A 27,009-nucleotide genomic window follows, 5' to 3' on the forward strand; every position below is an offset into this window, starting at 1 on the left:
CGATGTACTTCGCAAAATACTTTTAAATATGAAAATGAGAAAACAATTTATTTCATGCTCATTGGCAGCATTATAATATTTTTATTGTACAACAGCATATGTCTTATTTTGTAGTGGAATATTTCGGATTATTTTTTCCAAAGAGGTGAAATAATTGAAAAGGAGCTAAATAAAGAAGAAGAGGTGTTGCAGAAACAGGCAGAAGAAAAGGGGGTGATGCTGAATAGACCTTTTCATCCTGCACCACCATTTGACTGTCTTTGGTTATGCCTGTATGCGAAACTTGGAGAACTGTGTGTGGATCCCCGACCTGCAGTTAGAAAGAGTGCTGGGCAGACATTGTTTTCTACCATTGGTGCTCATGGAACTTTATTGCAACATTCAACGTGGCACACAGTAATATGGAAGGTATGATGTGTAAGCTTCCGCTGAAGGTTTTTTAAATTGCATTCATGTTTTGTAACCATTGACATGCTATTTTAATATCAGTTAACTAGTTTATTAAGACTTTTTAAAGATAAGATATGGTGGCAGGAGTCTTATACCATCTTTCAGTTTTGTGGTGTTTTTTTTTTTTTCCGTGCTTTCTTTCTCTGGCCCTTGCAGCCTCTTATGAAATACAGTTTTTGTATCTTGACCATTTCTTTCTTACTCGAGAATTGCATAAAAAGGCTACTCCCTTCCTATGAAGATGAATGACTCCTTTCTTTGTGTGAAAATATGGTGGCATTTGAGGGTCATGTGATTGGACTGATCTGATATTACGTTGAGCTTCCCTTTTTCACTCTGTTTTGGCTCTCTTATTTGAGAGGATCCTTCAAATGCCCTGTTCTAGATCACAGTCGTGTTGGTTGTGCCTTATGAAAAAAGTCAGGCTGTAGTTGAGTCTGTTGCTTGTGGTACCTGTGAGGTATCTGAGATCCATCGGTTTTAGCCTTCTGTTAGTGCTAATGCTGTTCTCAGTCATTTTGATCATGCTGTTTCTAACCTTTCTCAAGTGAACATCAGTTGGCTGATTCTTACTCTTAGCTGTTGCAGAGACTGTTTAGAATAAGGGAACTCTCCAGGTAGACACAGTGACAGAAAGGATAATGGAAAAATTACTATTTTTTGTTGCTTTACCATGAATACAACCATGTTATTTGAAAAGTTGCTTTTTTTCCTCTTTTTCTGACTATTACAGGTTTTATTTCACCTGTTGGATAGGGTTCGAGAATCTTCTACCACAGCTGACAAAGAGAAGATTGAATCAGGAGGAGGCAACATTCTCATCCATCATTCAAGGGATACAGCTGAGAAACAATGGGCTGAGACATGGGTATTAACACTGGCTGGAGTTGCAAGAATATTTAACACCAGGAGATACTTACTGCAGCCTTTAGGTAAAATTTATAGTTTAAAGTTATCGAAAGATACAGTAATAAACTTTCTGCTTTTGTGTATTTTTCCAGTTAAAGTACTGGACAAGAATCCTAATCTTAGTTTAAAAGTGTGTTCTGTTGTGTCTCACCTCAAATGTGATGAAAATTACAGAGTTTTTAATTCATGCTCCTTAGAGCCAAAACCGGTAAGCACCAATTTCCTCTTCGGTATCACAGTACTTGAGATTTAAATCTCACTAGTCACAATTCTGAGTGCCAAATAGTTTTAATTTATAGTAGCCTGATAACAACAATAATTTTTCTGTTCTTTTGGTTGTCAGAACATATTTTTCTTCTTGTCTTTCTAAGGCTGTGCAATGCTTACCTAGAACTCTTCGGTGGCATCAGTGTGTCAAGTTTAACAGTGCTCTTGCAACGTAAAGAGAACTCACTTGTAAAGTCAGTGAAGTATATAGCTTAGAAAAGAAGAAAGGGAATTTTTAATGAAAAGATTGGACTTGTTATGATGTGAAAGATGCTGAGATTACTCACTATTTCAAGTGATTCTCTTTCTCCCCTCGTGATATTCCTCCACTGTTTGTCTTGCACAGAGATGTCACTTTGAGTTACTTTACTGTTGTCCCTAATGCAGCTAACTGAAGTGAGTTCCCTTTTTCTTCTTCTTCTTCATTAAACTCTTACCTTTACCATTTTGAGGTTTTTTATTTTTTGTCTATTACTCCTTGGTATCTTTATTTCTTTCTCTTCCTTTTTCTCAGGCTCTGATTTTTCCCTATTTCTTTTTCACTTCCTCCTTATAGAAATTAAACATTAGGTCATTTACCAAGCTATTGTAAAATACAGAGTATTACTACATACAATTGAACAATATAAATGTATTGAACTAGATAATATAATTCGGCATTCGTCCCTGTTTTGTACAGAAAAAATGTTTCAGTTTAGGCTTCTAAACGGAGACATTCTGATATAATTTCAAAACAGCTTTCAAAAAACTGCTTTGGTTAACTAGAATTACTTAAATACATTACTTTCAAAAATAAAAATGTGATATAAAGAATGTATAGCTTGCAAAGAAAATTCCCCATTATATTAATATATCTTCACCATCCCATAGTACGCAATTAATACATATAACTGGAAAGAAGTTGGTTCATTTCATTTTGGTTATTTGTGATACAGATATCAACATATTAATAACTATCAAGAGTATTGGTCATTTGCAGAAATGTAGTAGATTTTAAATTATATTAAATGAGTTAAAACTGAATAAAAACTTAAAACATTACAGGGCTATTTTAATTATTCAAACCCAGTAATTAGTAACATAGAAAATTGAAGGTTAATGCTAAATTTAATAAAAAACTCAAATTCCAAAAACGGAATCTTTCTTCAGAATACAATTATCAGAGCATTTTAAAATAAATTCTTTATAAATGCATGTATAGATTATATATAAAGATTTGACCTTTAGACTATAGATTTGACCCTTAATTCCTTGCATGTGCTTAAGACTTTTTGAAATCAACAGGCATCTGGTATGTATAAGAACAAATCTGTTTCACTATCCTGAATAAAGAAAATGTATTTTTCTGGTATGGGACGTGGTATGTGATTTTTCACTAGCAAATTCAACATAAACATTGATATATTGTTTCATTCTTCATATTTGTGTGTTTCTGTGTTGTACTCATTCTTTCTGGTTATGGTTGAACTGATATATTCTGAAAGTCATTCAAGCCATCACCTAACCTCATGAAATTCCTCTGTATTAGAGTAACAAGTACATGAACGGCATTTTAGAGAGATGGTGGGTGGGAACGGGAATAGGAAGCCAGTTCCAAGTTGATTTTTTTTTTTTTACCTCTCTCCGTTTTTTTTTTTTTAAAATAGGAGACTTTTCCCAAGCCTGGGATGTTCTTCTTGATCACATCCAATCAGCAGCACTCAGCAAAAATAATGAAGTTTCCTTGGCTGCTCTGAAAAGCTTCCAAGAGATCTTACAAATTGTTTCTCCTGTCCGAGACTCAGAGAAGCCTGACACGCCACCTGCTATCAATGTTTCTGTACCTGTGGTGGTGGGAACAACATCTGCCACTAGTCTCGGCAGATCGTTCATGAGAACTGACTCCATAGGAGAACGAATAGGAAGATACAATGGATCTGAACCACCTGTAATAACAGATGAGATTGAAGATTTGAATCTGTGGTGGGCAGCCTGGAACAGCTGGTATAGGATTGGTTCAGAAAGTACAAGGCCTCCAATTACTTGTGATAAATTGACTTTCATTCCCAGCCAGCCTTTTCTTACAGCTTTAATTCAAATATTCCCGGCTCTTTACCAACACATCAAAACTGGTTTCAGCATGGATGATCTCCAAAAACTGGGTGTCATTTTGCATGGTGCTGTTTCAGTTCCAATCAGTTCTGATGCTTCCCCTTTCATCCTTCCATCTTACACTGAAGCAGTTTTGACGAGTTTACAGGAAGCAGTGCTTACAGCTTTAGATGTTTTACAAAAGGTAATAATGTGACTTCAAATGCGTGGTGAAAGGTAAACTACACTGTGTCTCAATTCTTCTCAGAACTGTAGTGTGGTGACTTAAACATGAATTTTAAAATTATTTTGAATTGCACAGTGTACTGTATTAGAACAATCAGATCTACGTTCCTGGTGCAACCTTAAGTGCTCTGCATTGGAAGGAATGGTGTAATCTTTATGAAATGCACTTTTGCTTAATTGCAGAAATACCTTCAATGTGGTGCTGTGTTTGTAGCTATTTACTTGTCTATCTAATATTACAGTATTGGACTATTATGAGGGTGTGTATGCAGAGTTGGGGGAATAGTCTCCCAAACAGTATTCCTTGTGTTGCCCAGGTACTGTCATAAACAAAATCTAGAAGAATAGTGATCATGAGAACTTTGAGTTCATGCAAAACATAAAATATGAGAAGATCTCTGGCAGACTACCTACCTTCTTGCCTCTTGTTAATCAGTTGTTTAAGGAAGATGCTGCATTTCTGCTTAAGAAATTCTTAGTATAGAACTCATCCTCAAAGAGCACCCTTCATGCAAGTGAATCTGTAAACAACAAATTAGGGTGCTCTTTTTCTGGATAGGTTAAAAAAAAAAAGGTATTGCTTCTTTCTTTCTGGACCTGTAAAACATCTCCTTGAAAAAGACATTGTTCATTGAGAAAACTTATTTATTCGAAAGAAGCAAAGTTGATAATGAATGAGAGCATGCATTTATATTAAGCACTGCTTTTAGAGAAAATAACCCCCTCCAAAAACCTACTCGGGAAATGCCAGAATTAAAACTGTCAGTGTGACCTGATTCCATTCCCTTTGGGCTTTCATGTTATGACTACCTTACTTAACTATGTAGTCATACCTTCTCCCCCCTGCCCCCCTTTTTTCCTTCCCCCTTTCAGGCAGGATCCTGCCTCATTTAGCTCATAGAACACATGGTGCCTACTTCATGAGCAGCAATTAAGCATCTTGTTTTCTTTTTGCTTAGTGTGGGTTGACTTACCTCATAATTATTTAAACCCCACAAGCAAGGCAGAATCATTATTTTGCAGTCATTCCTCTAGTTTGAGTCTAACAAATATTCATGAATGTATTTTGAGAACAGAGGTATAAGATTAGAAGTTGATATTAAATCTCAATTTTGTATGTGGGGATATAAGTAACATGAAGTTTTAACACCAATCGTATCCGCTACACTTTCATCTTTTTCCATGCAGGCTTTACCCTCTTGTACCCTTCCCTTTCCAGCAGCTCAGCCCTGCTCAAGTCCTGTTTTCCCCATTTAATCACTCCATATAGTCATCGCTCATATTTTTCTGGTTTTTTTGCCAGTCTGCTTATCCAGACTTTCTTAGCTCTCAAATGCTGCAGGCATTAGTGTTTTTCAAAGAAGGAGTTACCAAAGCTTTTAACATGAGGAAAAACTGTACTTTTTTTTATACTCTTCTTCTTGTCTAGATGTTAAACAGTGTTAGCTGAAGTTTTCTTAAATGACAACAAAAGCGATAACTCCCAATGAGAAACAGAGACATCCTCCCTTCCCCTCTCCCAGTCGAAATGGTTAGCATGGCAGTTACCAGCCTTTGGAAATACAGACTTACATAGGAAGACTTAGGTACCTCAATTTATACAGTACCTCCCACCCCATCTATAGTTATTATTACTAACAGAACAGCACTGAAGTCACTAAAAAAATACAGTGTACTTGGACATAGTAAGTTCTGTGAAGTCACTTGATTGCTCCTCTTGGCTGTATAACACAGGACAGTTCACATGGTAAGGCAGCCAGCCAGTGCTGGTGTGGAGCAAAGGCCATCCGTCAGATGGTTTTGCTGGAGGCCACAGTGTCTTCTTGGCATTGAAATGAATTAATACTCTCAGGAGTACCTACAGAAGCTAGTGGTACGGTTAAAGAAGAGTATATAAATACTTGCCACCTTCTTTTAAACAAAATGTTTCTTACATGTTTGTTTTGTGGGATCAGATTAAGTTTTGTTCTTTGCTGATACAGGAAGATTTGTGTCAGTTCTGATTTTCTGAGAAGTTCTGGAACAACCTTGTAAGTGGAATAGCATGAAAAAGCCCTGACACTTTTAGGACTGAGCCCCTGACTGGTTTAAGAAAGAGATTTTTATGATGGGATTGCAACTCAAGAGCATGGGACTGGAAGGGAACCTTGGTTCTCCTTTTAGACTTCCGTGTGTTGAGCCCATTTTACACCCTTTGTTTTGTTCTTAGTTTTCTTTTTATTCCTCATTAGAACTTGTTTTCTAGTCTTTCACTGCTGTAGTATAAATGCCGGCTTCATCACTGTAGCTCAGCTCAAGTTTGTACTCAAGCCCAAATTCTCTGGTTATTTTCACTGCCTCCCTACGTTGACTCTGGGTCAACTCTACAGTGAGCCAGGTGGCTCATCAGACGGAGGAGCACAGGTACATACTTGGGGATCAGAGACATTTGAATTCTGCCTCTGCAGGCAGTATGGATGCAAACCTCTTGACCTACGAGTGTGGTAAACTCAAGGCCATAGTTACATACGTTGGCAGAGATGGTAGAGAATTAGCTACAGAGAGCTGTAATAAAACAAGTAGTCCATGACAATAGTTGCACTGGGAGTTGTTAGATAAATGTGAACAATTAAAAAATGTGAAGGTTAGTACCAGAATGCTTTAAAGCATAAATTTCTGAAACTAAAATACTGTGCCAATTTTCACAACAAACAGGGATCTTCAAGGTGTTTTATTTTAGGGTTGGTTTGTGTTTTGTTGTTGCTTGACCATTACTTTTTGATTTATACGTGTGTTTCTAATTAAGTATGTAAATAAGTTCACTTAATGCAGTAAATACTACTCTGTTTTATAAGCAGCTCTTAAAGAGACTTTCAACATCCTTTGTTGCACACTTTGTTAGGCTATTTTTGAGTTTTTCATACGCTTAGATAAAGGTTACCCACTGTCAGTCAGAAGCATAAACCTCTTCGAAAAGCAATTCTAGTTAGATGATTTTTTCAAAACTAAGTAACCTAATCATCCTTTTTAAAAATATTATATGGATAATTTTTAGAGTTTAAAATACCCCAGTAAACTGGATCAAAAATGCTTCTATTTGTAAAATAAAATTTTTACAAGAGTTTCATAAAATATGAAGAATAAGAAGCTACTCATGCACAAACTTCAAATTGGAAGTAGTTACCGCTTTTCTTCACCACTACAGGAAAAGCAGCATCTGAAGTTATTTTCCACTGATCCTGAAATTAATAATAATAAAAGTCTAACAATGTGGAATGAATGGCAAACATATTTTGAAGTTTTGCCATTATAGATGTTAAGAAAGTTCTGTGCGTAATGTAGGTTGCATCTCTGCAAGTAAGCTGCATCTATAGAAAAGTTATCCAGGGGTTTGTGGATGCTGTCTTTCCCTTTCTAACCCATGTGTTGGTACATAAAATCTTTTTTTATACCTTTTCTAATAGGTATGCAATCTTGCATTAACCTGTTAAAATTTAGTGCACTAACTTTAGTGCAGCCACATATCAGCTGAAAATGTTTTACATGATGTTGAATATGTTTAGATCAGCAATTAACCTTCTAGCCTTCTGCCATACAGGTGAGTATCTAGCACCAAAGCATCTTTTTCAGAGTTCACTACAGTCTTGAACTTGAGCACCAGAAAAGGAGTATGGCTTTTTAGAAGGAGTACTGCGCTATATTCATAATGTTGATTAAGCTTTTTGCGCATTAGACATGCATTTTGAATTGCAGGAAGCTGAGGAAAAGGGAAAGGCCGTTGATGATTCATGGAGTGCTCTGCTGCAGGCTTTGGATTGCCTGAAGGTGTAGCTAGGTCTTAGGGTGATCTAGTGGTGACGGTGCCTGTAGCCCCTGTTGGGCTCTCATGGCTGGGGTTCGGGATGTTTGCTAGCCCATCCACTGCCACAGCTCGTGACACAGCCCCAACATGGAGGCTGCACTTGAACAGGTTCGGAGCTGTTGGCACCTTGAGTGAGTTCGGCCACAACTTGTCATGGATGATCTGTGGTTAATGAAAAGGGGGTTTGATTCCTCACCAGAGAAAAATGGCAGTACAAGCACAAGGGTCTTTTTGTGGAGCAATAAATAGACTGTTTCTTGAAGCTTTGAGAGGAGAGACTTTGGGAGGAAAAGCAAGACATTTAAAATGACAGAAAATAATTGGAGTAACTTCATAGAATCATTGTATCTGGCTTTGAAAATAAATGCCCCAAGATTGCCTTGGGATTTATATTGCAACAGGAAATCATTAGCCTATGACAACATGATATTTCATTGACATCTTCTAAGTACACCCTTCCTGAAATGTTTTCCATTTTAAAGGAAGGTTATGAGTCTCAGCTATACCAAAATCATATCATTCTCATTTTATTTATGTTCCTTTCTGTAAGACACAATTTTAAGTACTTATGAAAACCTTGTTTGAATTACTTCTGAGATTTAAATGTTCCTTGAAGTAGAACTTGAAGATGATATGGCTGAGATCAACAGACAAGATTTATGTAAGACTTACATTTTGCTGTCATGTCGAAGCAAAGTTTGTAACGAAAATATATCTTTTATTGGACGAAATGAGATAGCTCTATTTACTATATAACTATATATGCCCAGGTTTCTTGCCACTTAATTTACTTTAATAAAATAACAAAAGTTACTTTCCTTAAACTGTTAGAACTATACACTGTCTTTTATACAGCATGACTCTTGCATGGTCTTACATGGGAATTTTGCTTTAGGAGCTCCTTGTATTGATGCAGATTTTTGAACGCGAAAGCTCAAGGTACATATTAAGCATTTGTATTTTCTTTTGGCATAGGCTATATGTGTGGGCTCAGAAAGTATGCAGATAATGTATCCTGCAATCTTCGACCAGCTGTTGGCCTTTGTAGAATTTTCCTGCAAGCCTCCACAGTATGGACAGCTGGAAACAAAGCACATTGCAAATGCAAAGTATAATCAGGTAACTAATTGGAAGTCTCACTTGTTTCACTTGGCTGGTGAACCCAATTTAGCTTCAGATATAGGTTATTTAGCAAGATGCATTTATTCAATCTGTGAAACCTTTGCTGTGCATGTTGTCTAATACGTTAATTTATTAGTATTTTTTACATGCTTTTCTTATCTTTGTTTGCTCCCTTTGAATTCTGCTTTGCTTTTATGGTTTGTATTCCTCCGTGTAGGAAAGATCTTGCCTGGACACCAGACATAGGGAATGTGTCTGAATTTGTCCAGTGAGTTAATCTAAAATAACTTGACCTACACGTGATACCAAATTTAATAGAAAGACACGATAAGTTTCAATGGAGGAAGTTCCCTCAAGCTGCAAATTTTTGACTTGCACGTGCTGTAGAGAAATGGGACGTGTTCAATAATTCTTTTCATCTGTGTACTCTGCTGTTCACTAAGCATGAGCATCTGATTCAGTGTAATCAAAGAGGTAACTATTATGTATGTATTAATTTTTCTTATTCTATTTGTCCTGCAACACAATGGAATCACACTAGATACAACTATTTGCACCGGTGAGTTAAATTTCCTTAAAGATTGTCCTAATGTAGTTGTCTTGCCTAGACTGCAAAGTTTCTTCTACTTAAATGTACTTTACTTCAATGTAGAGTACATTTTCATAGTCAGACTACGTTGTATTTGCAGTTTTGTTGCTTGGACCATATTCTTAGCAAACCCTGCATGCATTAAACTGAGAGTTCAGTGCAAAACATACATTTTCTGTTCCTTAATTAATATATTTTCACATGTAGTTCAGTAATTTACTAATTTCTTTTCCTAGGCGGAATGGGTAGCATTGAATTACGTACCATTTGCTGAGAGATCATTGGAAGTTGTTGTGGACTTATACCAAAAGACAGCTTGCCATAAAGCTGTGGTAACAGAGAAAGTTCTTCAGAACATTATTAAGGTAAAAGTGCAATCTGTTAGATGTTAGGAAAGCCGTCAGGCTTAGCAGAAATGGTGGATGGCTATTTGGAAAAAGAAAATTAGTATGTAATTTCATAGTGTAATTGGTAATGGATCAACTCTGACTCCTAACCTTGTACTTGGCAACAGACCTTGCTTTCGCCAACTGGCATATGGTAAATCATGTTTATATTTTTAAAAGAGCATCTCATACCAGCAGAAAAGGTAGGGATGTGTACTATCAACTGTGACGGTATCTGTCAAGATCTTCTGCAGAAATCTGTCATATTCTTGGATTTGTCTGAGCAACTATAAATTTTGTTTTAACTTTCATTTTGCAGACACTAAGAATACCTCTTAGTCTGAAATATTCCTGTCCTTCTGAAAGCACATGGAAGCTAGCTGTTTCCTCTCTTCTCAAAGTTCTCTCTATTGGACTACCTGTTGCAAGGCAGCATGCATCTTCTGGAAAATTTGATGGTATGTGGCCAGAGCTAGCAAATACTTTTGAAGACTTCTTATTCACCAAAAGGTAAACACAATTTCCTCCTTTCTTTTTTTTTTTTTTTTTTTAAAAACTAGAAAATATTTGTAAGTAATTTGTTCAGTAAATGTGTCAGTAGAGTTAGTAAAAACTTATCTTTACAGATACTTGATATCTGAAAATTATATTAATGAATGAAGGAAAAAAGGTAATCAGTCTGTCTACTTCAAAAAAAGTATACTTTCAGAAAGTAATAGAAAAAACTTAATTCAAAAGGTGACATGTCAGAGCAAGAAAGAGCTTAACTGACCTCTGAATACAAGGCATAGCCTTTCTAACCAGGCCAAGGAGTTCTGTATGGACTCCCAAGGACGTTTACTATAGATTTCATAAAGAGTTACTGATGTGTACTCAGTTTGTTCCTTTTTTCACTTTGAACAGAATTGCAACAATAACTTTTCTTGTTATTTTGAAATACTCTATTTACTATGAATACCGTTTACTATGAATTTTGGAAAATAATTTCTTACTTTGCTGTTCACTTAGAAGCGCATACGCATCTTGCATTTGTTTCTAACCAAGATAAAGTGACTGCACCTTAATTATTAACCAGTCTTTATTTATAATACTTTGTGAAAAGTGTAGCTAAATAGTCAGATCTATAACTAGACAGACAGGCAGATGTACATGCATAATCTCTCAAGAATGGAACATTGTAGATGTGGGCAGATTGAGAGAGTCCAGAAGTGAAAAATAACAATGATCAGAGACTTAGATAATCTGATCTATTAGTTTGTTCAACCAAAAGGATATATTATTAGGAAGACTATCATGTCTTCAGAATATGTTAAAAGATTGCTTCATAGAAGAATTTTTATTGTCCCTTGAGAATGGGTAAAAATAGATTTCAGTACAGCAAAAATTATCTAGGTAAGACATTAAGGAAACCTCTCTTACTGTAAGGAAGGTTAGGTATTGTAGAAGATTGCTTAGGAACGGTATGGAATTTCCATCTCCTGTGAACATCTGTGGGTAAGCGTCTTTTAGGAGTAGTTGAAGTATATCTTATAGTGTCTCAGATTAAAGGACAATGTGGAATATGAAAAATTTAATTCCCTGATATTCTGTGTGTATGCTAATTCAGTAACAAATTAATCTTTCTTTTTAATAAAAAACAGGGTTCTTCTGTACCTAACACTAATATGCTGTGTATTTGTGTGTGCGTGTAGTTTTCAAACACACAAAAATCAGCAAGCAAACACAGCTGTATTTACTAATGATGAATAAATAGCAGCTTGCCCAAAACAGACAAAAAAAAAATACCAATGAAACTTAATTTTAGAGACACATCAGTTAGTGAAAATATTTGTAGTAATGAAAGGTTTTGGAATTTCATCAATAGACTTACATGACAATGAACAAAAAACCTTTCTTTTATTTTTGCATATACTTCAAATCAGTATTATTAAGTAGGAAGGACCTTAAAATAAAAAAAGCTCATCAAGACTACATAAAAGACACTTTAATCATCCAAGTTTTTGTGTTGATGCTTCACTGTTTCTTTAATTTAAAATAATCTTTGCAGTATCTTTTTTGGTTTTGTTTTCAGCTGTGGTTAATAGTCCTACTTCCATTCTGAGACAGGTAGTCCGGATCAGTTAACACCCTATAATCAATTTCATCGTTGGGTTTACGAAATTAAAATGACTGTTTTTCAGGTTATTGTGGAAGAATATATGTTCCCTTAGAAGTTACTTTGGGAATACGTACTACTATTTGCTGTAAATGGGTTATTCCTAAATATCTGCAAAACAGATGAAACATATCCATTTTGCATGTTTTTAGCTGACCCAGACTGGCACTGCTACACACAGTTTTGGGCTATTAATCATTCATAAATCCAGGGAAGTAAGGTTATCACAGATCTTCAATGTAATTCAAGATAATCTACTGTCATCTCCATGACCTTCCTGGCCAAATATGTTGTCTATTTTTCTTAATTTACAGTGAGTGATTTATATTTTTCTTGAAAGTTGTTCCAACTATAGAAATTCCATCTTAACATGTTGCTTGCTAGAAACAATCACTGTTGGCAACAACTGAACAGTTTTTGCCAGCTGTCATACATGGGCGAATATTCTCTGGAGGTAAAGGAAAAATAGTACTTCTGTGAATATTGATGATGCCCTAAAACTTGTCTGTCTTCCCTTAAGTCTGGTTTTGCCTCTTTAAAGACCAGAGTGTATTCTATAATTTTACATACAATGTGTTTTAGGAATCAGCATTTTCATCAGAATTAAAGATGTTCTCAGAAAAGTTACATGAAACTTTTCTGTTCTCTCACTTAGAAGCTTTAAGGTTTGCAAGAATTTAAAATAGGCTGGTGTTTATAGAACCACATGGCTACAGCAGGATAATTTGGCCTGTTGTTATAATTAATGACCATTATCGTTACCCTTTCCCAACTTGTTACGAGTAGATGATTTTTGCTTATATAGTCGTACATTGTATGGCTATTAAACGTCTGGTTTGGAGTTGTTTTTTTTTTTTTCCCCCCTTAATGTCCATCTTTTTCTAAACAGCCGTTTGTCTTCCCAAGTGCATGGTTCTCCTACTTACAGTTAGAGCCCTCTCCCTCAGTAGCTTTAGGATAGACAGCCTTTCTGTGTCCTCTGTCAGCCTGCGTGTTGTGGTCCTAAAATAAGTTAAAACTAAGAAAGGAGTACATCTGCCTCATGCCAGTAGTCAGGACAATTAATAATAGCAGTCATTTCTCCTTTTCTTCATCCTCTTCCTCCTCACCATCCCCACAATGCTCCTGAAGTATGCCTCTCTTGCTGTGATGCAAGGAGGGCTCTAGAAATAGCTGCGGAGGTCCCCCACGTTGAGGTAATTCTCTTCTGATTTCCTTTGGTTAAGTCCTCCTGCACTTCCGTGCGAGATGCTGTGAAACTAGCCTTGGCGAGCAGGGCAACCTGTGCCTTTTGTGTTAAAATTTTCTAAATTGTGTCTTTTAGTGGATTGTAATTGCAGTATAGTCAGTCTCTTACATTTGCAGTTATTCCATTTCTAGGTAATTTCAATTCAGAACTTTCAAATTTACTGTGTTCTTTCAGATTTTTTTTTTGTTTGTTAATAGTTTTAACAGAAAATATATGTTAATAGTAGTGGTGTCTTATTCCAGAGTAATTTGGGGGAATCTATTCACTGTTTTGAAAGTAACTAAAATTTATCACTGAGTTGAGATGCATGTCAACCTTCAGATTATAGGAAAAGGCAATGAGAATGTACTTTCCTTTCCAGTTATCTGTGTTGTTGGCATCAGGTGTACGGTTGGACTTGATGATCTTTGAGGTCTCTTCCAACCATAATGATTCTATGATTCTATGATTCTTTATTTTAGGCCAGCTAGATGGTATAAAAACTGTTTTTTGGTGTGTTCTCTGATTTATTTATATTAACAATGAATTGTGTTTTAAAAAACTTTTGGTAATTCTTGGATTTTTGTCCATATCACCAAAATCAATTAACCAAGCCACAAATGAGAAGATGAGAGCACCCTGTGCTCTTAGTTAGATTAGTGATTTGTGAACTTGACTTGGTTTTAGTGACCCTGCTGACCATAACTGTGTCTTACTGCGACTGTGAGTCAGTCATCCCCGGGGGCTTTCCAGCTTGCAAATACGCCATGCAGGACAGGTGGTTTATTAAGTCAGGTGCAGAAGTGTACACACCTGGCTGCACTGCTGAAGACCAGCATGGATTGAAAAGGTTCTGGAGCGCAAAGAATTTGGAAAATGTAATTCAGAGACACCCCAAGAGGCTATCGGTGAGACAGAGAACAGCATTACTGCATTATCTGGATTTTTACCATTATCCAACACGTCACCCCTTGTGACAGGAATACAGTTAGATATATTCAGTTAGACTTGAATATGGCTAGAACTGAAAATTGACTTTCTTATGCCGGCATTCTGTGATTTTTCCGAAGCACTCTGCTTCAAGGAAACAGAAATGTTTTGTCACAAAGAAACTTACTTTTCTTCCTTTGCTCCTGTATACCTTTTCATGCTCTACACCTTCCACTATTTAATGTCCTACGTGTTCCGTGCTATTATTTGTCCAGGTTTCATGCAAAGCTAGGTAAATATCTTCCTTTTGTACCTGCTCTTCAAACCTTTATTCTTCAAAGCTGACTTAGCACTGCAGTCAGTTCTCCTAGCAATACAGCATAACAGATTTGGCTAGTTTTCCCCTTTAGCTTTGTTCATTAAAATATCCCAGTGCATATTGTCTCATTCAACTGTGCACATTCTCCAAGTCTCTACGTGGCTGAGGATAGAGTAGAAAGATTAAACTCTATTGCACTGATGTTGTAAATTTTTAATCAACATTTTAAATATTTTTCTAGTCTAACTCATAATTCTTCTAATCACTGTGGTCCTAGAAATCACGTGTATATAGCCTAATACTGCTTCCACCGGTGAAACTGAGTTGGCATCAGTTAGGCAAGAGGTCAGTGTGGTTAGAACCCTTAAATTAAAGCTCTGTGAATCTCTATGTTTAAAATAGTGAACCTCCTCTGCATGGTCTTGCCTCTGTCTTTTGGACAGGAACAGGATTGCAAGCCAGCTGTGGGGCTGAATGAGTGAAGATACACATTGATGTTTAAAAAGTACAAAGCACAGCAGAAATGGTCTCTGCAGCTTTGTACATCAAGAAATTTCAAATATAGCTAAAAAAGCCCAGGTAAATGAAAAAGGAAAATGTTACTATCATAGAGAATTAACAACTTCTAAGCAATAAGTTTCAGCTTTTTCTTTTTTTCTCTTTTTTTAAAGCAAGCTACAGCTGAGGAGGCTCAATAATCTTGATTTCTATTATAAATCAAAATGACATTTAAAAATTAATATATTTCATGTAACTTAATTTACACAAAATTGTCTTCTAGTAAGAGGCTGGTCTGTTTATTATTTCATATCATCTTTCCCAGAGGCTTTCATGGAAGCATGTCAAGCCATTATATAAAATAAAATTCAACAAACGTGTGTGTATATATAATTTACTAGTGCAGAAGTCTGTGCTCACATGAGGGAATTAAATCAATACTCTCCGAAAAGACGCTTCAGAGCAGAGTGCTGCAGTGCACAGCAGGGCTCTGGGTGCCTGTTAGCTCTGTGTTGTGAGGCTCTGAAGCCCTCCCTAGACAGCGGGCAGCGGCTGGGAGCTCCGTACCTCCGACAACCTGCACATAGCAGCAGTCAGCATCCGCACCACCTCCATCTCTTCCCTGGCTCTTCACCCTTCTGCTACAGTTTGGCTGTATTGCATCACACCGGCAAAGCTTTTGGCCCCTAGATAGATGTTTCTTATAGACACCTTACAAAAATCTGTTTACTTGGGAGTAATTTGCTACATGAACAAGTAAGTGGCATAATCTGTAGCATATACGGCAGATCAGATACGGATTACTGGACAGAAAGGACTTAACACCTCTTTAAAGTAAACCTCAGCTCAAAAAGTCAGTCAGTTATAAATTAGGAAGTGTCAGAATGCAAGCTTCCCATGTATTTCAACACAACCTGCATTTGTATGCATCATAATACTTTACATAACTAAGCGAAACCTTTAAATAGTAAACTTCTTTATGTGTTATAAAAGGTACTGACTGAACAGCCACTTGATATTTTATTTTTTTCTTTGTTTTCAACATATAACTCCAAAATTCCTGACTGCCTAACACACAAACCAATAACAGAGTATTTAATATTTTCTTCTTTGGGTTTTTCCTTGTTAAACATCTAACACTTGAGTGTTTCACAGACAGTGGTGAAGTTATCTGCATGAAGTCCCTTTGGGGAAGGGAGATATATTTCTTTTTCAAGCAGGACCATTGGTACATACTGTCATAATTGTCAAAACTGAAAATTAGCTGTAGGTGTGCAGACTGAACTTCAGATGTCACATGCTAAGCACTCAGAAGACGGGCAGGGGGGAAGCCTATCTTGCAGAAATTTTACTTGACTTGGTCAGCATCATATAGGAGCACTGCGGGGGACACACACCCCCCCCCACAAAACCAACCATTAGCTAAACTAAGCAGATTTCAATGAGACTTAGAAGTCTCCAAAGTTCTTAAACCTTTCATTAAAGTTGGCAGTGGGATGGAGAAGACAGGCCCAGATGAGTACCCTTACGAGGACAAAACTGGCAGAGGTCCACAATCCGTATATTTGGCAGCTGCCTTGCCAGTGAGCATGTGCTTAGCTCCAAACTACCCACCACATGTCTCTTGTTTCCTGGGGAGGGACATGGGGTGGCGGAAAAGCTGGGAGCTGGGGAAGGAGTTTGGAGATAAGCCAAAGGATGCCAGTCTGCCTGTCACCACAATACTGCACTGCTTCCTCTGCTTACAGAACAGCTTGGGTCTTTGTTCAGTCCAGAGCTCTGTTTTCCTTGCATCTGCCTATTCTGCCATAAATTAGGCAGGGAATGTTGTGGCAGATTGACCCTATCGTTTTCCTTCCTTCTCAGTAGTGCCCATCCTGTGTACTTAATCGGATGGTTCTCTGGAGGGGAAAAAAACCCCAAACTATCATCAAACTTAAGATGCATCATAACACACAAGCATACACAATAGCAGCAAGTTGAAGTACCGTAGGCAATCTTAATTCCAGTATTTCTAACCATTCCTTTCAAGTGGTCAAATTTCCAAACTGTTCCTCAGCTTGAAGCTGTCATATAGTTATTTTAAGAAGACAAAAAAAATTATAGGAAAAGGAGAAAATTTAATATATGAAATTATATCGACCTTTTATAGCACCTTGTGTCTGATTTTTGTTGTTAATGCTCCTGGTTATTCCATTTTATTCCATTAGCTCCAGTAATGTGTTACCTTCAGTGCAAATCAGACACTATGGACAAACTGAACCCGCAACCCAGTGGGTTTTGCAGCTGTCTTTAAATTTCAGAGAGACATAGGCATGAGGATTCCAACTTCTGCTCTACGTCAGAAAAACAAGCACAGCGTAACTAGGTCAGAACAGACACGTCTAGACCTATCTGCTGTTTCTATTGGATTAGAGGGATACTGAAGGAAGGTGACCACATAGTGATATTTTCATGATATGTTCCTTCAGCCTCCCAGTTCACGTAGCTCGGAAAGTTCTTGTATCACAGGTTGTCATTGGCTCATAATCGATTTTTCTTCTAATAATTTCACTAACTGTGTGTTGAATCTGTGTAGATTTTAGCAGGCAATGCTATGATTATGGGATTATAACCAAGGTATTTCAGAGTTTCTCTATTGTGTGAAGTACCTTCTTTGATTTCCCTCGCCTCCCCGCAAATTGCAGTAAAAAAAAAAAGGCAGATCTGTAAAGCAAAACTGTTCACTATGAGGACCCATCACCCGCAGAGAGCTCACTTTAGGTGTTTTATTTCAGAGTAGCTCTAGTCTGGCTGCCTGTCATGCAAGCATCTACAAGAGCTTGCAGTACATTTTTTGGTTTAGTTTCATCACAAATGAATTCAGTTCTGTGCACTCTAAGACCAGACACGAACCAAGGTTTATAAATGGGGATGTCTAAAAGGTTAATTTGGAAAAGCCCATGTCTGATCCAAACTAAAACACTTATGTAGGCACATCATCTGAAGGAGTTGATTGCTGTCTAAGTAGGAGGCCTTTACCCTTTCTGTCCTGCTGAGGAACTTGGCCCAATAACTCAGTAGAAGCATAATCCAGCAAAGGAAAGGAATTTGAATTCACTGAATGAGTAATCCAGTAAGTGCAAGGAGGTACTTAGTAAATGAGATAAAACTTCACCAGAGAGAACTGCATGACTGATGGTTGGTATAAAATTTCCAGTCAAATGATACAAGATTTCCAAATTTACAAGCAGGTACAGTAGGATCTTGTAAAGTATTGGATAATTTTCATGGTTGAATCACTTCTGGACATATAATCTATAAATAAATTTTTATATACAACAGAAGAACTGCAGAAAGTTCTGAACTTCTTCAAAATTATTGGTTGAAAAATGGATTTGTTTCTTCATAAATTCATTAAGAATGAAAACAAATGTATAATTTCAGTTATCAAGGAAAAAGACAAAGTAATGTCCCATTAATGAAAGATTTGTTTCATTAATGCAGAAGAAAATGTAAAATTAAGTTTTTTACAGATGTAGTGCTGAAAAATCAGAAGTCTCTTATCTTGCATAGTGAGAGAAAAAGTAAGATGTTACAGACTGTGATCCCCTGATGATACCTTCACAGACTCATCTAAACAGATGTTGTGACTTTAGCACATATAAGACAAGAGAGATTACTTTGGGTTGCATATGAAAAGTGGTGTTGGTGATGCAATTCCTTAATCAGGTCCATCAGTTGTAACTCTGCAATTTTAGTGGTTTACTACTTTTTTTTTCCTTTGAATCATTTTTATCATCATTATTCATAATATTTCATTCTAAAATGTTAATCATTTCCATATAATATTACCAACTTGATGCATGTAATAACTTTAAATGTAATGCATTTTCCCATACTTATCTCCTTACACATATTGTGAATTTAAAAGTATAACGTAGTATGTTTATTTTTAGTACACCTCCTGATAATCTCTCAATTCAGGAATTTCAGAAGAATGAGAGTATCGATGTTGAGGTAAGGAGACTATAGCAAGTATGCTGTTGAACATAACGAGTTAGTGACATTCATAGATTGCCTTTGGTTCTGAAATAATTTCTTGAAAAGTTACCCATTCATAATTTTTTCTGTGATACTGTTTTCCTTTTTGAAAACAAGACAGGAAATTTATAGGCTCAGAATTTGGCTGCTTCAGAGTTACGCAAAAAGTAGGAAGCGGCATGCCAAAAACTACTTCTTGTCGGCTCAAGTTCAAAGCAGCGTAAAGCGGCTAAACCAGAATGTATTTCTGCCTCTAAGCTGTTACTTGGTATTTATTTACTTATGTTATTGCCAAGCGATTACACAGGTAATTGTAAACCATGGAGGAAGCTGACAGTTAAACCTAAACTGAGTGCTTTCTTCGTTGAGGGGGCCATTCGGTCAGCAATGACAATGTTGCCCTCCAGATGTGTTCTCAATACTGAAAAGCTTGTGTATAAATGAAGAAATGAGGTCTTGTTTGTGCAGTACCGAGACCACTGTGATTGTAAAAGAGATCCTTTTTTGGACTTGATGATCCCAGAGATCTCTTCCAACCTAATCGATTCTGTGATCATGTTTGGTTGGATAAGGCCGAAGCAAATTAAGAGAAGATGATACTTGGAATGAAGAGGGATGGGTCCCTTTCACTCCAGGACAAAGAGATGTGACAGACCAGGGATTAGGGGTACAAAGGAAAAGGGGCTGCAGAGAAGACATGGCAATATCTGTGGGTTTGATCACCTGTCATCTCTCCAGAGTGGCAGCTGGAACACAAAGATTTCTCGATGAAAAGCAGGAGCCGTTCTGGCTGCAGTGAGCAGAACACTAAGATCTAATGCATTAATTTATGGAGATCTAAACCCACTTTGTTCCTGAATGGGAGCATCAAGACCAAGGAGAGAAAGCATTTCAGTTAATGTGCATTGCCTTAAGCTTGTTTAGATAATTAACTCACTTATTCTGCTGTGCAGATGTCACATTGTAAGCATGTGATATACGTGTTAATGTCGTAGTGAGGGTATTGAATTGGGTGGAAGGAGAGGGAGATTCCTAATGTTAGATCTTCTCTTTTCAAAACCATAAATTCAATTTGAAGAATATACTTCAAATGTCAGTGGAAATCTGAGTGATAACTGCTTCAGAAAGTCTGACAAAAGTGGGAGGGGGGAGGGTTTATTATTTCAAGTTTAATGTTACATGCAAGACGACAATTTTTTGACACATCTGCAATTTTGAAAGCTAGCATTGGAAGATTTTGTGAAGTTTCATTAGGCATGTCTCTTTTGCTTAATGTTTCTGTTTTCTTCATACTAGAATTACAACTTTAATATTCAGAAAACCAATATAAATATATTTGATTTATTTTAGGTCGTACAGCTTATCAGCACAGAGATACTGCCATATGCTAATTTTATTCCTAAGGAATTTGTTGGTCAAATAATGACTATGCTCAATAAAGGCTCAATACATTCTCAGTCATCCTCCTTTACAGGTATGGTACCTGAATAACAACAGATGTGGTGTTTAAATCTACTAGAAAGTAATGAAAATGTTTAGAGTACTTACTCTGATAAAGGCATGAAGTTGCATGGCATGTATTCAGTATAGACTGTTTGATACTCAGCTTGTTTTTATAAACTATATTTTATTTCAGGGAAGTTCCTGAGCGTTCCTTGCAATTTTTTAAAAATTATTTCCTTAATTCTTGGTCAGTATCATATATATTGTACTTGTGTTACTTTATATTTGTACTTTCTACATAGTTTGTTTCACATTGTGCCAGCTGAAATAGTTCTAACAATAATTTCAGACAATTGCAAGACAGACATAATATCCTGTTCTTAAAAACTAAATGACCTTAGTGTAACTATATGGTGTACCTAGCCAGATACCTTCTCTGCCTTTAAGAAAAAATACTTAGTTTTTTGGGAAAGATGAAAAAAATGGACATAAGCCATTACAGGGAAAAATATTTGGATTGTACAGTACCAAATATTAGCACTTATGATGTAGAACTAGGATGGCTGGATTGTTTTTCATTGATTTAATATATTTTATTATTAAAGCAATATCAGCTAGGTGACACGTTACTGATGTGTTGCATGTTTTATCTTTTTTTTTTTTTTTGGAACTATTGTGATTGTTGCACAGTCACTTTTTCTTAGAATGTATTCTTAATATTTGTTCTTATCACTTAATCTTTTTTAAAACTAAAGGAGTTATAATGTTTTTGCAAAATATAATAAACTGATTGAAATGCAACAGTTAGCGTATGGGCATTCAGGCTGCACAATTAATATGACATTTTACTTTGACAGAAGCCGAAATAGATATTCGAATGAGAGAGGAGTTTTCTAAGGTGTGTTTTGAAACACTGCTCCAGTTTTCATTCAGTAATAAAGTCACAACTCCTCAGGAAGGCTATATCTCTAGGATGGCCCTTTCTGTGCTCTTGAAAAGGTCTCAGGACGTATTGCATCGCTACATAGAAGATGAGAGATTGAGTGGCAAATGTCCTCTTCCACGGTATGTACGTTGGCTCTAGGAAATGAGAGATATTACCAGTACTTCATGAGAAGAAGGTTGCCTTCCAAATATCATTCAATCATTAAAAAAATATAGGAGGGGTGGTGGTGAAATTTAAAGCCAGGGAAATGTTTGTGGGGAAGACATTTCAAAGAAACTGTTGATACCCATTTTTTGTTGAAAAAGCTTTAAATAATGATGGTGGTATTCAGTGCTGTTACATAGACAACAGGAATGTGACTTAGTAACTAACATTTTCAGTTACTGAAACAATGTTTCTGATATCTATAATGTATTATTTCTGAAATCTGATTTCCCTTTATTCCTGGTAGAGCTATGTATGGTCCCTAAATTGAGCGGTAGAGTCTCCTCAAAAATAAGATAAAATACCCAACAGCAACATTGTGAATCATTACTCAAGTAATTGTTCTTGAAACAGGAAAAAATGACCAAAGTACCAGGAAATTCTTTAAAATGGGAACTTATTTAAATTTCACTTAACTTTTGAAGGTTTTGATCATGAATGATGAAATTTATTATATTCATGTTACAGTTAATCATGTACATATTTTCAGATTGAGATGTGTATGCCGTTACTGTTTCAGTATCAAATTTAAAGCTATCCTAGCTGAGACAACAGCAATGATGGTGGAAGAGTTTAAGACAAATGATAACCTTAATCTCTAAATATCCTTTTTTTTTTTTTGGTAGGCTTCATTGCAGCTGTTTCAATTATGTGGTTTTTTGATGTTGTATAAGTTTTATAGAAAACTTAACTACTCATTTTTCTCTCAAGAATGACTGTTTGCATTTTTCCTTTTGTAGGCAACAAGTAACAGAAATCATATTTGTTTTAAAAGCTGTCAGTACTCTCATAGATTCACTTAAAAAAACTCAACCTGAAAATGGTAAGTTATTGTTAAACAACATGGTTCTAAACAAGATAACATTGTATCTGCCACAAAGACGTATTTATTTTTTCCTGTAGTAATTTTCACACAAATTTGAAAGGAAAGTTTAATCTGTAAAATTCAGTATTTTGTAATTCTGTGTGTATGTAGGTGGCAGGTAGGCTGAAAAAGAAACCCACAAAGTTTTTCCAGTATACCTGAAAGTATAAGGTCCTAAGATATGTTTAATAAAATAAAAAACTTCAATTTTATGGTGTCTTTTATTAGATAGAGCTTGGTGTCATCTAAAAACAAAACAAAAAAAACCTTCCATAAAATGTTAATATGTTAATAGAATTCTTAAAAATATGTAGTATTTCTAGATCTTTTTTTCTTCTCGTGATACCTTTCTAGGTCGCTATGGATCACATTCACATAGGTGCAGTCTGCAGTTAAAGGGATGTACAAGTTAAACACATGAGCAGGCCGTTGGATAGTTAAACTTGCAGTCTTGCTTTGCCTCTCTTTCTGCTCTGGTACCTTCTGTCCCCTGTATTGCGAAAGATGTCGTAGCTCATTGGTGCCCAAGTAAATGGTTGACAGATGTATTTAAAGGGCTGAATTAAATGGAAGACCTCGACCTCATTTATAATCATGCATCCTGTTCCTCCTGTAAGCTGCACCTACTGTATGTATAGAGAGTTCCCACCAGAAAACTTAGTCAGGAGTCTTAGTTAAGCCAGTTGTATGGGACCCTGAAGCTCTGATAGAATTGCATATACAACACTTCCCTCTGCCCCTCTGCTTTTGATATTATGAGGAACAGAAAAAACCTTTTCAGTCTTGAAACAAACAGACAAACCAGCCTTTCCAGAAAATGCAGGCAGGGCAGTTTCCTGAAGGAGGCAGTGCCTCACTTGCAGCACCACTGAGCAGCCCGATTTATGATTGTCTCCAAGGCTGATGGCAAAAGGCTGAGGGCAGAACTATGTCAGGATACATAAAGCCTTCTGGCAAACCCTGAAGGCAACTGAAGTGCTGCTTTGGTGGGCCTTTCTCTTAGACGGGTAGAGTAGCCGACTCAGCTGGACTGCTCCCCACATCCTTTTTCCTGCGATAAGAGAAATTCTTCACCTGGTCTATATATGGCAGGGATTGCCAAACCTCCTGCGTGCTTTCTTATGAAGAGAAATTAGACACCGGACAAATTAGAGAATCGCTTTACTCCCACTTCTTCTAGCTTTTACTCATTTTATTTCTTTAAGAAAATTATTAACATTGTCTGAAAACAGAGTTTTGTTCTCTTTTGAAAACAACTAAAACAGAGATAAGCAAGGAAGTGACATAATAAATAAGATTCATGCTACAAGGTTTAATTTCACTTGTTGGACTAACAAATTGTACCGTGGATATTTTTGTGTCTTGGTCCAGTGTTTCTCCCTCTGCTTTCTATAGCTCTTGTAATCTGTAATGATTTGAAATGAATAGAAGGCCTCATAGCTGACAAGTTTCCAAAAGTTAAATGTGCATCCAATTCATTTTTTTGTCAATAGCTGAGAAAGGCAGGCAGAAAATGTATGCGTATGTTACATATTAACATGTGTATAAAAGCGTTACCTTCAGTTTGTCAGTTCTTCATCCAGAAAACACAGTGAATGACTCGTGTGTAGAAACACAGGTGTGTAGCACCTTTTTGTATCCATTTTATGGATATCCCATCTGGCTTCCAGCTGCTGCTGCAACAAAGAGTATGGCTCTCCTGCAAAAATCCTACATCGTATCCGAGAGCCCTGTACAGATGTCCTAGTGTCTCTACAGCACTAGGCACCTATGTTCAGCCCCCTGAAGGTGCCCTTATTTATACAGGTATTGAAAAAAATCTATTGTAAGAATTTGGACAGTAGTAAGTGATTCAGTCTGTTCTTTTTTTCACTGCAGTTGATGCTAACACATGGGCACAAGTTATCGCCTTGTACCCGACTTTAGTAGAATGTATCACCTGCTCATCCTCAGAAGTATGCTCTGCTCTGAAAGACGCACTGGTTCCCTTTAAGGACTTCATGCATCCACCAGCATCCAAGGTACAGAATGGAGAGTCTTGACCCCATAAAACTTTTTTTTTTAATTCTTGAAGGAAAAAAAAAAGTATCCAAAAATGTTTGTTACCGGGTGAAGTTTCTCTGAGGAAATCGCTTGCAACTAGTACTTTGGCAACCAGTGCTGACTGCCTCTTAACTGTACTAACAAGAGCTCAGTAGTTCATGAATACAGGTTATATCTCGAAGGTTCCAGAGTGAGTAGCAGTGCAAATCTTTAATACCTTTAACTGACTAGTTGGAATCATTTATAATCTTATGTACTTGCTACAGTATCTTGAAGTGGTGATTGAAAAGTGGGCTTATGTACAGCTTGTTGTGTATGTGTTAATGATGTAATTAAAAAGATTTCAATTCAGTCAGATTTATTAGGCTGGTGTTTTGCACCCTTTTTTTGAAGTACGAATTGTACTAAAATTTTATGCAAGATGGTACTGTAACATTCCATATATCTGTAACCAGCCTTTGTAAACAAAGGGAACTGATATACTTGTGTGTATAATAAATGGTACAGTTCTGTATAAAATAGTTGCATTTATTATTTAAATTCTTTTAAAAATATTGATGATGTTAAATGCTTGAAAAATGTATTTATTATAAGTTGTACGTTTGCATTTTTACTTACAGTTTGCCTTCTAAATTGCCAGATATGCTCATTCATATCTGATCATATTGTTTTTGCTTAATTGAATGTATCTTCTCTGTGTCCATTGGACATCTAACAAACGGTCATATGACAAAAGATTGCAGCAGTCAGTAGTCTGCTGATCTCAAACTTCAAAGTAGTTGACCTGAAAAAAGTTTGAATATGCAGAAATCCACTGTAGCACTTCAACACTACCATACCTCACTTCATAATATATTTGTTTCAAGATATTTGTTCTACTCAACTCTATCCATTTTTGTAGTTGCAGCCTTGCTTTAAAAAAAAACACCAAAACATCTTTGAGGGTTGTTAGCCTTTTTTGACCTTCTTGGCAGGTATCACAGTCTTTGAATCATGACCCAAGAAAGATGATTTCAAATATCTGAAATACTTGGCTGTAATATTTTGTTCAATAATTTTAAGTGCTTTGTTTTGTAATGTCTTTTCAACCCAAACAAATTGTTCTAATCTTTTAATTATAAACTGTGTCTGATATAAAACCACGAGAAGTGTATTTTTGAAGATAGTTACTCATTTAGAAGTGCAGTAAAATTTGTTACTAAGTAAATGTGAATTTGTGTCACTTTCAGGTAATACACAATTGAAGCAAAACACTTTCAAATAGTATTGTTTTTAGAGCTTGTGACTCAGCACTTAAACTCTTATTTAATTAATTATGATTTCAATAATTTCACCTGTATTCACATATTTTTAACCTGTGATGTGAAAGTACAAAGGCCAAATGTAAAAAGAAAAAAAAAAAGACAGGTGCCTTTCTATGGATTTCAGAATTTCAGAGCTTACCTTTAGGGTTTTGTTCCTTAAAGTCTTTTGTAGATATTAAAAGAGATTATCATGCATAAGAAATGGTATTATATCTGTTTGCTTTACACTTTACTGCCTAAAGTGACATTGATTGGTACATGCAAATGCAAATAGATGTAAAAGTTGTAAGAGCTTCCAGCTGAACGTGCGACGAACTGGTCAGGGTTTGAAGTACCCTGTGTGAATAATGTTATACAGGCATGGCTTGGAACAGCTTGCTCCCATAAGGCTCTGGTTTATGGTCCTTTTTAAAAGCTTTCTCTTTCAAAGTACAGTAAATATTAGAGAGGCTTCATGACCTTGCACATTTCTCTGTGACCAAAGTTGCATGGAGCTTAATTGTCAAGCGTGGATAGTTTTTAGAGAACACATAGTTTACATTAGGGAAACAAATGCTTCTCATTAACAGAATTTATGTCAAAATAGCTTCTTTGGAGGAGCAGTTTCAGTATACTGCAGAACTGGGTCCCACATACAGATAACAATATTATCCATACTCTGAAGGTGAAAACCTGGCAACTGCTCTTCTAATTAGTGGAAGATAAGTCAAGGTCTATGAGGTCATTAAAGAAACAAAGTGTAGGACAGGAAAGAAGGGTATTAATTTGGTTTAGAATATATTGTCTTAACCAGAATTTCTGGAAAAAGGTGTGCAGACCAAACTGTGGGTGAGTTTGTTTCTAATTAGTTTCTAATTGTTTTTTTCAGTGATAACACAGATATGTTCTGTCCAATGAAACAAATCATCAGCTTTATCTGTATATTAAAAAGGGGGTGTCTAAGTCTTTCCTGACTGTAGAGCTTAGACTACCACCTACGGACATTAATCTTCAAAAGGTTTTGAAATAAACTACCAATGAGCTAACTTTCCTTCCTTTCCTCTTAATTATAACATGAATAATATTTGTGCCATTTGAGGCATGTTTTGGACATGCAAGCTGAGGTTGACCATATTCAAACTGGTTTTTGTATTTTATATAAGTAGTTTGAGAACTAAAAACAAAGCTACTT

General features: G+C 36.3%; 1 protein-coding gene across 1 annotated transcript in view; it reads left to right on the top strand.

The window, feature by feature from the left end:
• MON2 (MON2 homolog (S. cerevisiae)) overlaps positions 1 to 25,916 on the top strand; it is a gene marked incomplete at its 5' end in the record, with an annotated part of 49,275 nt that extends 23,359 nt beyond the window's left edge. The window contains 12 exons of the mRNA XM_009704425.1: positions 115 to 408; positions 1,184 to 1,382; positions 3,273 to 3,901; positions 8,759 to 8,902; positions 9,447 to 9,464; positions 9,731 to 9,859; positions 10,200 to 10,390; positions 18,949 to 19,009; positions 20,384 to 20,507; positions 21,334 to 21,541; positions 22,367 to 22,449; positions 24,370 to 25,916. Coding sequence (XP_009702727.1) covers positions 115 to 408; positions 1,184 to 1,382; positions 3,273 to 3,901; positions 8,759 to 8,902; positions 9,447 to 9,464; positions 9,731 to 9,859; positions 10,200 to 10,390; positions 18,949 to 19,009; positions 20,384 to 20,507; positions 21,334 to 21,541; positions 22,367 to 22,449; positions 24,370 to 24,533 — 2,244 coding nt within the window. The remainder of the gene's footprint in view (positions 1 to 114; positions 409 to 1,183; positions 1,383 to 3,272; positions 3,902 to 8,758; positions 8,903 to 9,446; positions 9,465 to 9,730; positions 9,860 to 10,199; positions 10,391 to 18,948; positions 19,010 to 20,383; positions 20,508 to 21,333; positions 21,542 to 22,366; positions 22,450 to 24,369) is intronic.
• Positions 25,917 to 27,009: the final 1,093 nt, after the last annotated feature.

The sequence above is a fragment of the Cariama cristata genome, unplaced genomic scaffold (assembly GCF_000690535.1).
Source record: "Cariama cristata isolate BGI_N322 unplaced genomic scaffold, ASM69053v1 scaffold19477, whole genome shotgun sequence".
Taxonomy (NCBI): domain Eukaryota; kingdom Metazoa; phylum Chordata; class Aves; order Cariamiformes; family Cariamidae; genus Cariama; species Cariama cristata.